Raw genomic sequence first — 19,839 nt, forward strand, 5'->3', positions numbered from 1 at the left:
TAACAAATTTGGCCCATGTGTGTTTGTATCAGCACTTGGAAGTCATCTGGAGTATCCAATTTTAATTTTTTTAAAAAAGGTAGAATTGCTTGCAGCCTACAAGCAGCAAACACATTGCAAACACATGAAAAATTCACCAACAGCTCTTCCACTGTTTCTAATCATACTTCACAATTTGGCCTGATAAGTGGATCACACAGTTCCAGTCAGTCCCACAGTCAGCAACTGCATTGTTACTCCTTACATACAACAGAGATGTATATATACACACACAGTATAATACAGTTGAGGGAGAAACTGCAGGCTAAAGGTGGCAGCATTTTAACCTATCTACTGTGTATTTCTCGATATGATCCTTTGTCTCTCTCTCTTTTAAAAAAGAAACATTATTTCCGTGAACAAAACCCCATAGATTCACCTTAGCAGCTTGAGATTCCCTTAAGTAATATTTCAGAAGATCAGAAAGTTTAAGATCCTCATCAGCAGATACCCGGGCCTCTATTTTCTGGTAAAACAGTAAGTAAAAGCATCAGTTTAAGAAAATCTAGACTTTAGGTATTCGTTTGTATGATGCAAATACAACATAAAATATACAACAGTACATGACAGATTCTTTTTCAAAAACTAAGATCATTTGTGACAGAATACTTAAAGATGGATCATCAGAAACAGTATTAGAATTTTGTATTAAAATGTAAGCAATAACCTACTGTGCGAGCAGTAATTGAGAACTAGCTTCTACATTAAACAGCACTTTCTTCCCAATTTCAATTATATGTATTGCATACTAGAAAAACCGCAGAGAAACAAACTTATCTAGTATAAAGAGTTGCACAAGAAGTTGTGTTGGCTTTGAGATCAAAGGAAAACACATTTTTAAGGCACCTTTGCAGGACAGTTATGCAACTGCATCTATTAAATGGTCCAAAAGATCAATAAATTTACTTGCTTGTATTTGAAACAGACATGTATACGAATTTAGAAAGAGTCTGCAAGTGCATTTTTTAAATCTTAATTTTTAATAAAATTTCTAAAAGGCAAAATTTTAGGTCAAAGCAAGAAGTTCCATTAACTTAATTTTCTTTAAAGTATATATTTATGCAGATACAACTGCCTGCATTTATGAAATGCACACGTTTTTAATTCAAAACTCTTCCTGATATGTGGCAAGCATCTTCTGCTCTATCAAGCCAAACAAATAAGGCAGAAGAGACAAAATATCTGAAAATCTGGCTAGGCACATCAGCAGTAGTATTTCTGAGTCAAATAACTGCAGAAACAGATCTTGGCTCCAGAAAAAAGCTTCATGACTGACATTTTTTGGATTGAGGATTACATTTCTTCATTTCTTTTTTCCGTAACAAATTCTGTGATACCCAGTAACAAGTATGGAAGGCCTCCAAGCACTTTAGAGGAACAGCAACTTTACTAGTGTATTGCACAGAAGACAGGAAGACTGCCTAGAAATGTTTAGTAGACTGAAAGCTCCTAAAGATCTATCATTTTACAAATCAGATGACTGAAATCTCATGCTTTTTCATTGCCTACCATACACTGCTCAGATGCTTCATAGAGCAGCATCCACAAAACATCCACATATTAATGTCTAGTTGACACAAGATGTCCTGCCACTTCCAGGATGTACACAAAAAACTTATCTAAAAAGTTTTCATAGTACATACCCTTGTTTTGTCAAATAACTCTGACACCTTCAGAAAAAACCTGCACAAAGGAAACAGCTTATATTAAAACATTAATTTGAACAGTCTCGTTACTTTCTAGAACTCAAAATATAATCTATGACTGGCAATAAAGACTGTAAAGCTACTGCTTAGACTTGTGATTCACACAACTCAGACAACGTAATAGTTTCAAATTGTAGCACTTCAAGCATCAGGGAATTGTACAACTTCCGAAAAGGCAAGGGACAAAGCAAGCATAATGGATGGATGTTTTTTACTAAAGAATAATGGCACAGCTCCTCAGGGATTCTTTATGCTTCTGTGAATTAAACTCCAAACACCACCACTCTGGTTAATATAACAGTCCTTACACTATTATTAAGCATCCTTCACTCAAATTGGAATGTACTTCACACAATAAACATGACGCGTACCCTACTTCAAATTCAGGGAGGCTGAGCAACAATGTGGCACATCTTCACCACAGGAGACAATACAAGGGCTCAGCGTAACAGCAGCCTGAATTACAGTCAAGTCATACTGTGGTGACACAAGACAGACGCAATTGCTGATGGACCCTAACAAACTACATCGAATCTCAATACTATAATCAAAGTAATTGATATGTAAGCTATCACCACATTTGGAAGTATATCACTGTAATTCAGGTAAATTAATAAAAATAAGTTAACTTTCATACTATTCTCTTACCTGTCATCACACCAACTCTAGTAAGTGTACATGTTCACAAGCATCAACATCTCTAAGCTAGTTAACTAAATTCTACTTTCAGATACACCAAGCTTCATAGTCAAGCAAATCACTGAAAGGTGGGAAGACAAACGCCTGTACATACAGAACCTCTTCTATTTTCAAAATTTTAGGGATCTCTGTAGACTTCTTTCTTTTCCTAAAGGCAGTAAAATTGCCAGAACAGCAAAACTATTTTTCAAGATGTTGGTACAGGGAATACCCACAAAAATCGGTATACTCAGGCTGAGACCTGTTCTTGCTGCACATGTCAAAGCACTTAAAACACTTAAGCTGGTGAAAGAGTTGGGTTGTTTTCTTGTTCTGTGAGGACTGCTCCACCTTATCTGTGTAATTTTCTACAAACTGCAGAAAACAGCATTTTTTCCAGACAAATGTTAAAGCAAAATTATTAAAGCAGACAGTTACAGAAATTAAATACTAAAGAAGAAAATCTCTTAATGTGATACAACTATAATAAATACTGTTTTTCTCATAACAAGAGAGCTACCAATCTCAGCATGTCACCATTAAGACTGCTACTTAGCAAATTCCCCCATAAGTTATTAACAGTATCTTACTTGCATATATCTGTGGAGTCCTGCGTTCCTAATGCATATAATGAAGAACCAATTCTATTATAGTCATCTGCCACATCTAGAAGAACAAAAAAGCACTTGTTTTACTATTTCATTCCTCTTATTCCTGAAAATGTTGAAGTTCCTCTCTTTCTTCAAGAGTAGGTATTTTTCTAAAAGGAATATGCTTTAACATAAAAGCAGAAATAAAATTTCAATCATGTCACTTATTATGAAGGATAACTTCACACAATAAATGTGGTGCTCTCACCAAATCATGAAGTCCGTAATTTATCTAGAAATATTTAATATAATTAGCACCTGCTTCTGCTGGGTAAATTTATTGTGCAACTTTTATGTTTTATTTTGGTGAAAAATGTACAAACTCGATGGCTGAAGTCTGAACAGACATCTGATTCTAAAGCCTAAAGTTATTTGGAAAAAAACCCCACAATCTAACAATAACAAAGGATAAGTCTGTGTACCTGAGAGCAGAAAACTGAATGCAAAATCCAAACTGTAAAAATACAGTGCTATATGCACAACACCTCTTCTAGCACACACCTGATTTTCAGGAAATTCTTACCTCATCAACAAGTGGTCACTGGTTGAAGTAGCATTAGTGTTCAAGCATTTTAAACCATGAAATAAGAAGCAGGGTTTATAAAGATGGCTGCATAATTTGATTGGTGAGGTATTGCTATATAGTAATCATAAAAATAAAATCTTTGCACTCATGGCTTTTTTAAAGAGCATTTAGTATAAACTCAGTGGAAGATGAAAATGCTAACAGATCCATGCAATGACAGGAAAATATATTTGCTCAATATTTTTGACGTTTATATGCCTTTAAGCAGTTTGGGGTTTTTTTTGTAAGTACCACAACCTTGTTTTAACAGATAAGCGGGTCACCTTCCAACCAATTAATTACTCCATACATCCCAAGGGAATCAGTGCAGTTGGTTACAGTGAATGGTATTAGAAAGCCATTAGCCTCCCCTTCTATTCCTCCCATTTAGACATAAAAATAGATTTTCTGCTGGAAATAGGAAGTCAGTATCTTTGTGAGCCCTGCAGCTCTCTGTCAGTCCTAAGTTATCCATAAACTACAGATTGACCATTTCCAAAATAGGATTCCCAGGCCATTGCTCTACTCCCCTAGCCAGAATTTCAAAAGGTGCCATTTGTCCCAATTTGCTGTTTGATAATATCGAAGTTGTCAATAAGCATCCTAGGCGATTTGAGTCTGAAAACCAGTAAAGCTTTGTCATGAGTTTGATCAATCCTTTCCCATCTGATCCTCTACAACCTAATTTCTAACAATTTTCTGGGTTCTACAACCAATGTGAAAGTTTCTCACTACCTAAATTCTGGCACCTAACTACCTGTGAATGAAGTTCAGTTTTCATTTTAAGAAAGCAAACACCAGAAACCATTTCAGGTGGGAACTGAATGAAGACAACACAGGGTCCCTTAGTACTTCACTAAGCTATAACAGACTCCCTCCATCTCCTACCACAAATACTAAAGCTACGAAAGACTCACTCTTCACACAACAGCAAGAGAAGCATCTGGAGAGCTTAGTAAATTCTTGGTTTAATACCTCATTCAATATCCACTTTAGAGTCCTTACCAATGGAGATTCATAAAAGGTTTGTGGTCTGGTTTTGTGTGAACTACATTACTGCGTATCGCGGTTTAACCCTGGCCAGCAACTAAGCACTGCACAGCTGCTCACTTGCCTCCCCCCATTTCCTGGGGAGGAGAATGGGGAAAAAGGCAAAACTCATGGGTTGAGATAAGAACCGTTTAATAATTGAAATAAAACAAAATATGGTAACAGCAACATTTGTAATGAAAAGGAAAAGGAGAGGGAGAGAGGAACAAAATCAAAAAGGAAAAAAACCAAGTGATGCACAATACCAATTTCTCACCACCCACCGGCCAATGCCCAGCCAGTCCCTGAGCAGCAATCCCAAGGCCCCGGCCAACTCCCCCAGTTTATATACTCAGCATGACATTCTGTGGTATGGAATATCCCTTTGGCCAGTTTGTGTCAGCTGTCCTGGCTATATTTCTTCCCGATTTCTTCTCCTCCTCCAGCCTTCTCGCTGGCAGGGCCTTAACAACCAAAAAGTCCTTGACTTTTACTTAGCAACAACTGAAAACATCAGTGTGTTATCAACATTGTTCTCATACTAAATCCAAAACACTGCACTGCACCAGCTACTGAAAAGAAAATAACTCTATCCTAGCTAAAACCAGGACACTGTAGATAGCAAAGACAGACTCTGTGAATCAGACAGAAACTTCAAGAAAGTAGACAGAATCTATTAGTTCAATTTTGCCTTATCTGGGCACAAAAACCTAAAATCATGGGCAATAAAGGTCAACTTTTTCCTGAGCTTCTCAAAACTCACTAATTCTAAACCAAAGATTTTCCATTTTCTCAAATAAATGCACTGCACATGAGAAAACTATCCAAAGCTTCCAGAAATCATGTTAGTTAGCGCACAGCTCAGGAGGAGAAATCAATGGCTAAATGGAAAATTTCACCTCAGTAAGAAAAGGGAACCCACAAATCAAGCAACATACACATTCCCAGTCTTCATTCTAAAAGGCTGCAAAATGTAAGCCTGGCTTCCTGGTCTAGAACTAATGGCCCAAATAGGAGTTTGCTGCTCAGCAAGGTAATGCAATGCCTACTGTGCCAAGAAATTGCACCCTGATGAATGCAAGCTCATCCAATCAAGAGCAAGTTTGTTAGGAGTAAAATCACATATACTGTTATATTACCTATCTTTACACTTTAAAAACTAAGAATCAGACTTCAAAAAAAAATATTGCATGAAGCGTGTTCCTCTTCAAAGAGACAGCATGAAGAATCAAGATATCTTCAGTGTCACATTGGGCTTTCCTACTCCATCCAGTATATTGCAGCAAAGGCTAAACTTCGAAAGCCAGATTAAACCTTAGACTATCCAAAGACTACACTTGGAGAAATTAATTCCCTTTTTGCATGCAAAAAGAAAACTAAAAATTACTGCTCCCCACAAACCACTTCTGTACACTTTAACTAGTATTATTTTCACCCTACAAAAAAACTCACTTTTATGTGATCTTGTCATTTTATCAGATTTGGCAGAGGCATCTTTGACTCTGTTGTGATATTCTACAAGGAATGTTCTTTCATGTTCAAAGAAGTCATCCACATCCTACAAAAAAAAAAAAAAAAGAAAAAGAACAATTTAAAACCCAGGATCTCACTCACTCTGTACAGAGCAACTACAGAGTAAATTTGCCTACACTGCTGTAACATGAAATACAATCTATTTTTATTGTCTAAAATGCCATTTCTATAAATTGATTACTTCACTTATTTTATCACAATCTGAAGTTTTATGAAGAATTTTGTAAGAATTAAGAGCTCGTAACAAGCATCTTAAAGGTCTAGATAACTAAACCTGAAGTGAAAGAAATAATTTCACTACTAACTACCACATCAGTGACAGAAAAATAGAATAAATAAAAAGACATCTACCTAGAAAAAGGGGAGGGGGGGGAAGACAGACACCCTGTGTCCACACAGATGCTGCAGACACAGCAAAGACAATATGAACACCTAGCTCAGAAATGTTGATATTGATGACAGATTTCTTTCAAGTTGGTAAACATAGGTAAATTTTAATATTTTCTGTATTACAATGAGATATTTGGTTTGTATTTATTTAAAAACCCCTCTAAAATAGCACAGATGCTCAATACCACGGAATAGCCTACAACATGAGCTTTGAACAATGTGCTTAGGAAAACTGCTGGTTATGTTGAGTTTGTATTTTTCTCCAAGTCATAATTAATCCATGGTTATACCCACCTCCCAGCAGTTTCAAGACTCAAGATTTTACAACTAGAAACTTTAGCTCCTCTAATTTGCTTGCAATTGTAAAGTTACCACTAGAAAGAAAGGAGATCAAAATCATCTTCTGCAGATTTTATGCTTGTTATAAAAATAGTCTTTCGACTTCTGGAAAAGTCAAAATGAAATTGAATTTTCATTATTTTTTTTTTCTTGGTCTCAGTTACATTCTGGCACCTACTGGGAAAAACAGTATCACCACTACTGCTGCTCTTAGCTTTGAAACAGTAGAAGCATACTACAAGGCTGGCCAAAATTTACACTGTTCACAACTTCTGAGCTGCAGCAGTTGTCAAAGCTAGTGTACCTTCCCACTATATAAAATGACAGGCTAGAACAAAAAACAGATTATCGATTATGTATGGATTCAAAAATGCTTAACTTCATAAAAAAAGTACTGAAAGCCCTCCCTCACAGAAACAATCTGATACCTCTCAGTTATCTCGCATCCAGGGCCACAGGTCCCTTCCTATGCTCTGCCTCTAATTCTTAAGCTAGATATCAATACAAAAAAAAAATCCCTTTTTTGTAGTTATGTAAAATTCTTTTTCACTAAAAAAAGGGGACAACAATGTTAATACATTTTAAATCTTGATATGTTAAGCAGTAATCACCTTTACTCCTGAAACAATGACACCATCTGCTGATTTAACCATATTTTTAAAGAAGTCTTCAAGTTTCTCTTTCTTATTTTTCCCACGAACACTCAACTGAAAAACAAATTCATTTATCAAGTTAGTTCATTTTCTGGAGGCAAGAAATGCTTTAAAAAAAACACCCAGAACTATATACCACAACTTGCTACTCCTAAACCAATTTTCCTGCTCTCTGCGTAGTCTTACACTCTGTATTAATGGGACAGGTCACCATGCACCCAGAATGACAAACTCATTTACTGCACTGTTCTTTATCACCTAAAATACTATTCCAGTATATAAATATTTTTAAAAAAAAACCCACATCTTCTAGCACCTGCAGATAATACCAAATGTATAAGGCGTACATTTCAGTTATCAATAATACAGTACTTATCATACATGGTATAGCTGTTGAGCTAACCTAGTATAACCAGGCTTTGCTTTTTTAAGTGTAGAATAGCAGATCTCTGATTTTCAGACCACAGAAGCATTTACCCCTCACAGCACTGAGGATGATGTTGGCTTCAGCCTCGTCACTCCCTTCCTGTCCATCTAAATTTGTCCAGTTTAGGTAAACTGAGTTCCTGAACCAGTAACCATTCCTACATCGAGCAACAAGAGGATCCTCTGTTAACGTACTTGGAAGTTAAGCATGTACTCAATTGAGCCAGTCTTTGCAATGACTTCCTCAACACTCAATGCTGATTTCTGAGATTTTAAAAAGCAACTAAAATGTGTTTGCACAATATTAGCAACCACTAACTGCAACACCAAAGAGCTGTTATAAATCCAGAGTCCTCTCCATTACCTCAAAATTAGATAGTAACTCAGTATGTAACATGTGGATAGCCAAATTAGTCCAATCAATATCTAGGAAAAAAAATTAACCAAATTTTCACCTACATTACTAACAATAAGGCTTTACTTATCAGAACATTTAATTAGAAATCATCTCCAGCTTTGTTAGCAACAGTATTTAAGCCATCGTTCCAAATCCTAAAAATTAGCATTCCATCTTTGTTGCATCATCCTTCCCCACCAAAAAAAAAAAAAAAGTCAGAGTGAACAAGTATAACATCACACAAAATCCCCACCAAAAGCTAACATTTGTAATCCAAAACACAGTGGATTCACATTAATATTTTTGATGCTGAGGCTACAGCACATAGTGCATTTGGTTCCCCAGGTGACAGGAAAATGAACACCTACAGACTAAATGAATTTCTAACTTTTACAATACAAGTATGTCTGGTATGAAGGAACTGATGCAATTTGCTCCAGGAGGTAAAGCCCTCTTAATCAATTTTCCATCCTACCATAAAAGTACATCTTGATTTTTCTTGCCAGCAACTCAGTTTTCAATACTCACATCCTGATTATATTCCAAGAATACATGGAAATTTAAATCTTTTCTCAAAATAGGATGTGCTGCCACGCGACACAAAAACACTTCATGCATTGCAACTGTCTTCTTGAATATTGCCAAATATTCACTGAAAACAAGAAACAAGATTTACGTAAGAATTTCACGTGAAGCAATTAAGTTTGATAAGCCTACTGAGCAGCTTTAAGAGACCCTCAGTAAGGATACAAAATTGTAAGTTGATATAGTAGAGGTTATCACTACAATATTTTACATAGACATAAATAAATAGTACAATGTTAATACTAGGGGGAAATTTGAAGCCCGAACATATTACAGACTTTTAATGAAGACTCAACAAATACATTCTAATTTTTAAGGCTAGCTAACACAGACTGGTTTGCTCAAAGTGTAACCTCATTTAATTGTCCTTTCCCCACACCCCAAAAATCAAGAAATTAAGATACAGACTACAGTCACTAAACACTGTGTAGCTGATGTGCAAATTCCTTCCTCCCCATCTCCATCCCCTTGCCTATTTGCACCCTCCTTACTTATTTAAATGTTCACGTAGTTTTGTTAGCTGTTCAGATAGCTGTGTTTTATTCCATGTTAAAGCACCTAGCCTTTTTGGGCCGAAGCTTACGTGGATGACTTGCTTCATAGTGGTTCTAAAAGTGAAATTAAGTGCTGCATTTGGTAGGTACAACCAAAAAAAATAATCAAGTTTAACCATGACAATCGCATAGTTGCCCATTTCAGCCAACTCATTAAAGCAATTACTCATTTGTGATTTAATTAAGAGGAAGGCATACTTATCAATACAAGTTTACTAGAATTAATTTTGCTTTGCAAATTCATTAAGACGTAACTTGTCTAGAAATGAGGAAGGGGCTCTCTTCCCCATTCTGACATCAAATGGTGAAATGATAATCAACACTTTTGCTTCCACTATGTGCAAGGAGGGTAAGATTTACATACCAGCAAAACAGCAGGGCCAGTGTTGGGAGATGTTTGATCTCAGTGAGAGTAGTAGTCATTCAGTGAAGACAAAAAAGGAGGATGCAGAGGATGGAGGTGGCAGTAGAAGAAACCCAAAGTTTTCTGTGTTATCCAACCCCTAACCAGACCACAAGAGAATCATGATCAGGGCCGCTGGAAAACCACAGATTCTTTAAAATCTATAGTGTTTTGCTAATTTCCAGTTTTCTGCATATGAAGTGTATATCTACTCTGCCATAAATTACGTAGTACATAACACTAACACAGAGCTTTTTTAAGACATTTGCTCACAGCAGCTGGAGTTCGGAGAGAAAGCAGCAGTTCTAAGAGTTCTATGTACTTTTCTTGCCAATTCAGAGCTCTTGATAGACGCAGTCTAGAAGCAGCGTAAATATACACTTGAAAACTGAAACCAATGACAGGAAAAAGATCAAAGAAGTGAATGCATGATAAGGAAAGTGGATGAAGCAAGGAGAAACTTCACTGCATAACTCAATATGGAACAAAAAGCCTTAGAGCAGATATTTCAATATACATTAAATTCACAATAAGGGAAAAATATTATTTTCAGGAAGTATATTCTCCTTGTGCAAAAAAAAAAAAGGGAGCATCAAAAGTATTTTCTAGTAACCTCTGTATTTCTTGAGGATTAGAAAGTTGGCATTTATGTTTACAGTACCAACCACATGCAGAAATCCCTAGTTCAATCACAGTATGTATAAACCTTAAAGTCTCATTATGCTTCTAAAATGTGGAACCAGAGCTAAAAAAGATAGAGGTTACCTCCTTCCTTTGCAGGTGTTCTGTGAAGAAAAGGATCTAACTAGTTTTTCCCTTATGAAAGGATTGCTCAAGAACAAGCTGATTTTTTTTTCCTGTTTCAGAAGATCTTCCATGAAATTATTTCTACAATTTTCCTAATGGCTCTGATCATGATCACTAAGATAACCCTGGTTATGCAACAACTAGATTCTCAAGCCTGTCCCTCACAGAGAACCATTCCAGTGAAACCAGAAACATAGGACAGCAAACAGCACTAAATGTTGAGGGATATAAAAAATACAATTAAAAAGTAGTAATCAAGTCTACATACGCCTCCAGTTCTTGTTTCATCTTGGTGAATTCTTCTTTAGTCATTGATCCTTCCCCTTCTCCAAGTTTCTGCAACTTCTCCCTTGAGGCATCAAAGTCAGGCCTGGGTGGTGCTGGTGGAATCTGGAATTGAATCAAATTTTTTTTAATCGCTCATCTTCTCAGCCAAACAACATCCATTCAGTACAGGAACTGTAGATTGCCTGCAGCTTTTTAATATATAGCTCTCTCTTTCATCACGCATTACAGCACTTATGAATAAAGTCATGAGTCAGACATGCTGCATTACTATACCAATGTTGGCCAATTGTCTGTGAAGATTACTAAAGTATTAACTAGTGGCTTCAGTAGTTTAATTACCACCTAGCTTTCCCATTACAATGAATTAAAACTTGAAATCATTACTTTATAATTAGTTTTGTTTTAGCTTATTTGGTAAGGACTAGTTCAAAGAAAACAAATTAATTTCACAATTGTTTTCACAATTCATAACTCCCCAAAACTTAAAACCAAAAAAACCATTCCATATTGTTTGCAGGCACTAGCTCTTTCTTGCAGCATCATTCACATTAAAGATATATCTGTGGAAATAACGAAGCACACAGTAAACAAGCCTCTAGGTTGATCTTGTAATACTGTACATTAGCATTGAAAGAGAAAACATTGCATTCAAGCTAGTCCTGAATTGCTATCGGTAAAAGGGACACAGAACAAAGCTAAAATATGCTTAAATTTTAGCTCACCGATGTTTGTCCATTACATTAATGAATTAAGAAAAGAAAAATCCAGCATCTACAGTTAACTGTCTGAAACTAGTTATTACCCCCCTGAAGGTCTAGTCACTTAAAATAGCTTTTCTGACTGAAAAAAAAGACTAGCTCAAGAATGGTATGACACATCACAGATTACATTGATCATAATGTACCCACTAGTCAATGATAAATATGTGTTTACTTTCCAAGTCAGTAGACATCCCCCCAAACACAAAATGAATACTTGACTTTCACACCAGGATGACAAACATTCTTATTTGCAATTCAAGTATGAACAGCAGCACCCATTTTTAATAGGAAGTATCATAAGGAGACAATTTTGGGACCTCTGTTGCCCAGAGGCCTGAAATAAACTTCAAAACATAAGTTTTTGTGTATTAAGGTTCTCTGTAGTTCTAGATGGTATTTGTGTTGGTTTTTTTCCCCCTCCAACTAATTTATGGTAAAATGATTCTGATTTTGATAATGAAAACTGGAAAAGTCTAATTACTAGAGTTCAGTTACTGCACTCTGCTATTCCAGCTAAAACAAAGGCAACACGAAACTTAATTACAAGTTAAACATTAGCTTGCAAAAACAATATCACCAAGTTATACAGTTCACCTATCTCCCACACTTTTAACAGACTGGACTAAAAATACACTTGGATACAGAGTAAACTACTCACTCCTTGGGAGTGAAAGACAAGAAAGTATGACAACCTACAGGAACTTTCCTCCAAGCTTGCTTCAACTATTAATTTTGTGTAATTGCATAAAATGGAGTACTGGAGATCTGATCTTAGAAGGAACGAACATTTGCCATTTCTATTGCACGTAAAAGCACTCGTAAGTACTTTTGATACAGCCAGCCAACAGAAAACAGTGTACACAAACCAAAAGAGCTGCACAATACTTACGATATAGCCAGCATAGTCCTCGTTCTCAACAAAAGAATCATGAAGCCAAATGAACTCTTCATGTTGCCGGACAACAGAAAATTCATTTTGTTTGAAATTTGGTAAGGAACTCTAGAAGGGGAAAAGGAGGAAGAATTACAAAAAAGAAAACCAATCACCACCATCAACACCCCAAACCCCCCCCCCAACAAACCCAAACACCAAAACAGAAAAAAACCCACAATGTTTTTCAATACCATAAGAAAAACACCTTAAAGGAACAACAAAAATATCCCTGTAAAAATAAGCCAATCATCCAAGTAAGGATTTGACAAAAAAAAAAGTTCATATAGCAGTAATTACCCATCTTGATTAGTGCAGCAATCAATTGGAATGGGCTGCCCAAAGAGGCTGTGGAGTCTCCAGCCTTGAAGATATTCAAAACCCAAATGCACAAGTCCTGAGCAACTGCTCTCGTTCCCCCTGATTTAATAGTGGGGACGGGACTAAATGATCTCCAGAAATGTTATTCAACCTTAACTATTCTGTGATTCTGCAATGAATAAACATTCAAATCAAAAAAAGAAGCAAAACCAAAATCCAGCAGTAGCTAGAAATGATTCTTCAATGTAATTCCATTATGAAATACATTTTTAGAATCTGAAACTATGGCTAATTAATAAAAAATATATTGAAGAATACTGAGGTATATTAAAAATTCTACCTGCAAATACGCCTATTAATAAGCATGGGAACAGCATGAAAACACATCAGTACAAAAAGCCGAACATCACCTTTTTCTAAATAGTTTTTTAACCTCAACTTTTTAGTGATCTTTTTCTTAAGCACTGCAGCTACACAGTCTCTTAAAACATGAGATAATGCTCCTTTAATTTCCTTTGGATTGTGTTACACTTTTTTCAATAAGCAGAAGAAAATGTTTAGCACAAACCCAGGCTTCTACCTTTGTATGGACGGTGAATTTCACTTTGTCCCTCTCACTGAGTGCATCTGAGATATCCACTTGCAGAGCAGCATCAGTCTGGAGATCTACATTTATTGCTCTAAGCTAAACAAAGAAAAATCTATTTAGCTTAGATTTTAAAAAACAAAAAGTTAATTATACTTCCCTTAACATCCCTCGAGAAGAATCCTGATCCTGTAAGGCTGAACATCCTTAAAAGACAAGACAGATTATAAAAGCCCCAACATTAAAACATTATTTCCAGCAGAAAAAGAAATACCAGCAGTATTCCTTATGGCACACATGACCATACAAGTAATTTCCTTTACCATACTCCTTGTTAGCGCACTATTTTTGTTTCTGTGTATGGTCAAGACAAAGTACATGTATGGACAGCAGCAAATTCAGTAGGTTTTTCTCTGCGTTCCCACCACTCCCCTGAACTGACAACCTGCTTTAAGTAAACATTCTTGTAAAGGTACTAACAGTTGGAAAGGTACTTTTAAGGAGAAAAATGGTCCTGTATTTCAAAGAAGCAGGAGCTATTAAAGACCTGGTTTACTCACATTGTCTCACACTATTATTTTGTTTAAGATATCCCATGATATACTGAAAAAGCTTAAACAAAATGATATCCTGAACTTCACAGAGCTATGTCTCTTATAATATTTTTCCACAAGACACGAAACCTGAACTCTCTCACAAAATAATTCCTAAGTTACACTGAAAAGAAAATGAGATAATGATCAAATGTAAAAAAATTGAAAGATTATCTCAGCACTGCAATGTTTGGCAGTAACTGGGCCAAAGGCTTCAACAGTGGTTGGTGAAACTAACTCATCCAAACCCCAAATTCAAATCCCTTCACCTTTGCAGCATTGTTGTGCTAGAGCAATTTGTCCCATGACAGTTTCATTATCAGGATCAATAGACATTTAGAATATGTTTACAAGTACTAAGGCTAACTGAAATCTTCTCCAACTGCATTGTCAAAAATTATTTCAATGTCATGCTCATGAATAGTGAGACACTGTTTTCTTTGATGTTGCATTTTTTTCTAGAAATATCACATTCTACAGTACAGAAATGCTCTTCCATACAAAGATACAGACTTTTTCCTGCAAAATTTTTCAGGACTGAATTTTGAAGTCCGTGCTCAAATATCAGCAACACAAAGTACAAAGGTTACACGCGAGCAGACTTTGAAGGTAATGCTGCAAGGCACTGTAACAGCTCTAGGAGAGAAGCATCAACTGCCACATCTTGTTTTCCCAGGTTATCTTAATCCTGATCTTAAATCATAGTGGCCAGCTCCCACTCTAGTTTTCTTGTTAACCTCAATACATGGACAATTTTGCTGCTTACATAGCAGCAACCAGACTAATATATCTTAGAATTAGCATATTAAACCAAAATCATACAGTCTAGCATATTCTGCTAGGCTAGCAAAATGTAGCAGTTCAATAGCTACTACACAAACAGTAACAACCTTTTCCATACAGCAAAGCTGGAAATCATTAAAACCACCAGGGTAACATATTCACACGCATGGTTCAGGAATCCCTTTTTGTTTTGTCTTCCCAAGGTTTAGGGGGTCACTGCCTCACACAAAGGCATATTATCATGCAACAATCCACTGCAGATCACTTCTCAGAGGCAGAATCTCTTAGCTCCTACTGTGTTTCCAATGTGCTTAACGTCTAATTTAGGAAAGAAAAATATAATCTGACATACCGATGTCTGCCTTATGCCATGACACCACATTTTTCAGCTTGTAAAAAAATTTTTAGTGGTTACATTGTCGAGGGCACTGTTTGTTTTTCTCTGGTCCTCCAGAATACATTAATCTCAGCAAATAATCTGGATTATCTAAATGGTTATTTTGGAGTATTTCACAGGTCACAGAAACTACTAAAATGCTTTTTTCTTCCGTATTTTAAAAAGTAGTACAATCCAAAATTCTAACATTCAGTGTAAGAGCTGTCAAGTTTGTCACTGGTCTGTATGCAGTCTCTAGTGCAGCACACCCTGGCCATACACACTTCTCACAACTTTAGAAACAAAATGCTTATCTGTGCTGAGAAAATCACTACCTAAACACGACTACTCCACTCATGATATACAACTGTAAAGGACTGTTTAATTTATACTGAGTTAAGTTTGTAACCGTTTTGAAGAGTCTAATCATATGTTAAATTATGCTGTGTAGCCTGACTGCCAACTGGGAACATTTTCATCTGCAATGGTAATGAAGCATTTATGAAAGGTGTCAAAGACAATCAGAAAGTTGAAGGACTTTAAATGTATTCATGTGACACAACGGTTCAAGTTGCATTACTGGGAATTAAATTCACAAACATCATCATCACACAACAAACTTAAGCAATCTCTTCATCACTACTTCCAAAAGAAAATCACCTCCAATGCATGGTTTTCTAGTCACGACGGGAAAATGAAAAAATAAAATGCTACAAAACCTGATCTGGATGAAAACTGAAAGTACCTTAAATTCTGGAAAAAACGGAGGTTGCATAGAGTCCCTTTGTATCTCCCTCCCTGCTCCTCCCCCCTCCCCAGGTCTAACACATTCAACACAGCACAGTAATTTTATGCTTAGATACATACTCTACACCCATGCTGAACTACTTGCAAAACAAAAGCCAATTTAGTTTAGCTGTTTTCCAGTTTCCTATGCTATACCAAGAAAGTATCTGTTTTATTCAAAGGGTCTAGAAAATACCAGAAGCCAAAACCAGAGCTAAGCAGTATCACAGTATTAAAAGAGAACACAACACAAGGAGAAGCTTTAGCACCTAAGCTCTTGCTCAAGGATCAATTATACTTCAGATGATACTGGAAGGAAGCTGGAAGAGACAAGAGGAACAACCAAACACTACGTTCCTCTGTAAAGTCATCTGCTAACAACAGTAACTTCTATATTCTAAGCTCTTTCAAAAGTGTTAGAGAAAAAAGACCCTTTCTTCAGTGGGGTCTTTACAGGCAGATAAATACACAGAGCAAAAGAAACAAATTATACTTCTACAAGATTACAAAGTATCTTCACAGCATGAAGTTTCTAGCAGGCCTGTTGTAAAGGATAGCTCATTTCCTCTAAACGAGTAAAACAAGAGCATTAGCCAAGCCCTCTAAAGTTTATATAGATATAAAATACACAAGACAGTACTAGCAGAACAATACTATATCACCTTTCAAAGGATGTATTGTTTACATTAGAGACAGCACAAAAAAAGGCCTAACAGGAACAGAGTTACTCAAAGTGAACTCAATACTATGTTCCTAAGTGAGATTTAGAAAAGCAATTCCCTCAAGTTCATTTTAAGCCAACCATTTATAATAAGTTCCTTCTACAGACCACCCACTGCTGCTTCCTCAGAGATGATTCTCAGTGCTCTGTTTTACAATTCTTCAGAAAAGGCTCCATATGGTATAACACAATTGTTTGAGAATTACCGTTCTGTGTGGCATCAGCATAATTTCAAGCCCTCTTTTCATCTCATCATCCCTACATCAAACTTAACACAACTGTAGCTGACCAACATGATTCTGAAGAGTTAAAAATGCAGTTGTCATAGCAATACCTAAATTCTAGAGGGGAAAGAGTACCGATTTTCAAAACTAAAAGCTCAACTACTCTAACCAGAAGTTGCCATCCACACTTTCAAACAAAGGCTTGACCTGCTCATTTTTTAATCAGAGGAAGGTGACAAATCAGAACCAGGGAAACACTTTATGAAAAGCTGTTTATTTTTACTACTGCTACTAAGAAACAAAAATAGTTATTTTTTTTTAAAGCACAGCAAATCCATTCATGAACAGAATAACAGTATTGCTTTTGATGAGATTTTCTGTATCACAATCAAAATCATGCATATAAAAAGCTGGGTTTAACCCCAAGGATTTACAGCAGTGAAAAAATTAAGACCTCAGAGTGATTGAAAATAAGACCTAAAATAATTAGGGAAAGGCAAAGGGTGCTGTTGTCGTTTAATTCCTCAGTGCTGGATGAAGATGGAGGGGAATAAATAAATAAATAAATAAATAAAGGCTGCACTTGGCCAACCGAGATGATGTAAGTTGTCCAACAGCACAAACAAGACTGCTAAGAGATTTCTTAAGGCTTTCAAATTACCCTGTGAACTCCGACTACCTGTAGGTTTAGAGGGAAAATTGATAACCAACCAATACAACAAGTTTCACATGAGATCAGATCTGCATTGCTATGTTCTACCTGCACCTTCAGACAAAGACAACTGCACTTCAATGCCTGTTCATAAATAGCAGGGACAACCTATGTAAAATACAACTCCATAGTTAACAAGTTCTTCAGTCCTTGTTCTGAACACACTCAAAGGACCACAATTTCCATATCTCTTTTTTAACCGGTGTTCTTACTAAAGTAGCTGTATAATTAAAGGCAAAAGCTCTACAGTGGCCAGCATTGGCCTAATACAATACTAGAATTCCTCTTTTTGATTTCCAGTCATAAACTGGAGCATAAAATGCACTGAATTTCTATCACGTGCATACAGTCAAAAAGTACTTAACATCATATTTGACACCTGAGTATGGCACCCATGACAAAGGGGTATACCAACAGAGTGGTTTTCAGATTTTGTATTTTTAGTAATATGCTGGATGTAGTCGCTTTACTACCCAGCAACAGCCAAGGCAACCTAAGCCAACTCAGAAGTCGCTCTCCTACCTTGCCCAGAGCCAGTCTTCTGAAGAAACTAACTGATGGGGGTAATTGGTCTGAGTAAGTTATACAAGATTAGCTGATTTGTTGCTTAAGCGAGGCAGGCAAGTTAAAGATGGATGCAGCAGCCAGATGACAACTGAAGGCCACAAACAGCAGGGCAGAGAAAAAGGTTTTCTCAGCAAGAAACATAATTTGTGGCATCCTGTCCCAACAAGAGAACTTCTTTGCAATAAAGAGTTTATTATGCAGCGTGCGCCTGCCATGTAGACGTCCCATTGTTATCTATGGGAGAGCCTCCAGGCCCCAGGAGAGGAGGGAGGGCAGCAGTTCCACCTAGGCCCTGGCCCTCCATCAAAGATGGAACCCGGTGCTCCCCGCACGGCTGGCCGACCCGCCAGCCCCACAGCCCCGCCGGGGCGGGGGTCCCACGCGTGCGGGGAGGGGCACGGGGGCGCACACGCAGCCCCTCCGGAGCCCGAGGGAACTGCCCTTCCAAACTTGGGTGACAGAACAATGAAAGACCCAGGGCAGAGCCCCCTCAGGCCGGCAGGAGTTCCAGAGGCTGCGCTACTTCCACCTTAGCGGGCAAGGGGCCCGCAGCCCAAGTGCCCGCCGCCGCCCGGCATCCCGGCTCCCGCGGCGGGCTCGGGCCCGGCCGCGGCTGAGGGGCCCCCGCCGGAGGGGGCCAGCCCTGCCCTCCCCACCCAGCCCCGGCGCCGGGGTCCCCGACGCCTCCCCGCGGCACTCACCCCTCGGTCCTCCTCCGAGAGGAAATCTGGGCCGTCGTCCGAGCCTTCCTGCTGGGGGCGAAGGGGAGGAGGCGGAGCGGGCCGCGGGGGCGCGGAGGGGCACGGCCGGCGGGCAGAGGGGGAGGGGGGGGAGACAAAGCGCACAGGTTAGCGACCCGGCCGCACACGCCCGCCCCGCCCCGGCACCGCGGCCGCCCCGAGACCCACCATCATGGCTGCTCGCAGCGCTCTGCGCCCGCCGGCCCGCCCGGAGCCCAGCGCCGAGGCGGGGCTGCGGCGCGCGGGGGCGGGGTGGGGCGGGGCGCCCGGGCGCGCGGGGCGGCGGCGGCGGCGGCGGGGAGCTGCACCTCTCGCGAGGGAGCGGAGGGCGCGGGCCGCGCGCGCCTAACCCCCGCCCCGGGGCGGGGGCCGCTGAGGGAGCGCGCGGGCGGGGCAGCGGCGGGGAGGGGGCGGCCGCCGGCCCGGGGCTCTCGGCGGGCTGGAGGGAGCCGCCCGCCGGCGGGGAGGTGGCGGCCGCCTCGGTGTCCCCCGTTGCTGCCGGGGTGTGCGCTGGCCCGTGCTGCGGCGGCCGCGCTCCTGGGGCTTCGCTGCCGGGTCTGGCGAGCAGCGCGGCCCTGGCGGGCACAGCGCGGCCGCGCTTCGGCGGGGAGCGCTTCCCCCGCGCGCTGTGCACAAGCGAGAGCTTTGCACAAGCAGAGCTCGGGCGCCTGGCGCGCCGAGAGCGAGCGTGCAAAA

At 39.0% G+C, this 19,839-nt stretch overlaps 1 protein-coding gene across 3 annotated transcripts in view; it reads right to left on the minus strand.

The window, feature by feature from the left end:
- SNX6 (sorting nexin 6) overlaps positions 1-19,398 on the minus strand; it is a 28,814-nt gene extending 9,416 nt beyond the window's left edge. The window contains exons 1-11 of one of the 3 annotated variants that reach the window (XM_040601422.1): positions 19,312-19,398; positions 19,105-19,152; positions 13,636-13,740; positions 12,693-12,803; positions 11,023-11,144; positions 8,934-9,057; positions 7,541-7,636; positions 6,120-6,225; positions 3,014-3,089; positions 1,683-1,722; positions 419-505 (exon numbers count right to left, since the gene is read on the minus strand). In XM_040601422.1, the coding sequence (XP_040457356.1) occupies positions 419-505; positions 1,683-1,722; positions 3,014-3,089; positions 6,120-6,225; positions 7,541-7,636; positions 8,934-9,057; positions 11,023-11,144; positions 12,693-12,803; positions 13,636-13,740; positions 19,105-19,152; positions 19,312-19,317 (921 nt within the window). In that variant the 5' untranslated portion in view covers positions 19,318-19,398. Of the gene's footprint in view, positions 1-418; positions 506-1,682; positions 1,723-3,013; positions 3,090-6,119; positions 6,226-7,540; positions 7,637-8,933; positions 9,058-11,022; positions 11,145-12,692; positions 12,804-13,635; positions 13,741-19,104; positions 19,156-19,311 lie in introns of all 3 variants that reach the window. The other 2 variants (XM_040601421.1, XM_040601423.1) reach the window with 2 other exon arrangements.
- Positions 19,399-19,839: the final 441 nt, after the last annotated feature.

The sequence above is a fragment of the Falco naumanni genome, chromosome 7 (genome assembly GCF_017639655.2).
Source record: "Falco naumanni isolate bFalNau1 chromosome 7, bFalNau1.pat, whole genome shotgun sequence".
Classification (NCBI taxonomy): domain Eukaryota; kingdom Metazoa; phylum Chordata; class Aves; order Falconiformes; family Falconidae; genus Falco; species Falco naumanni.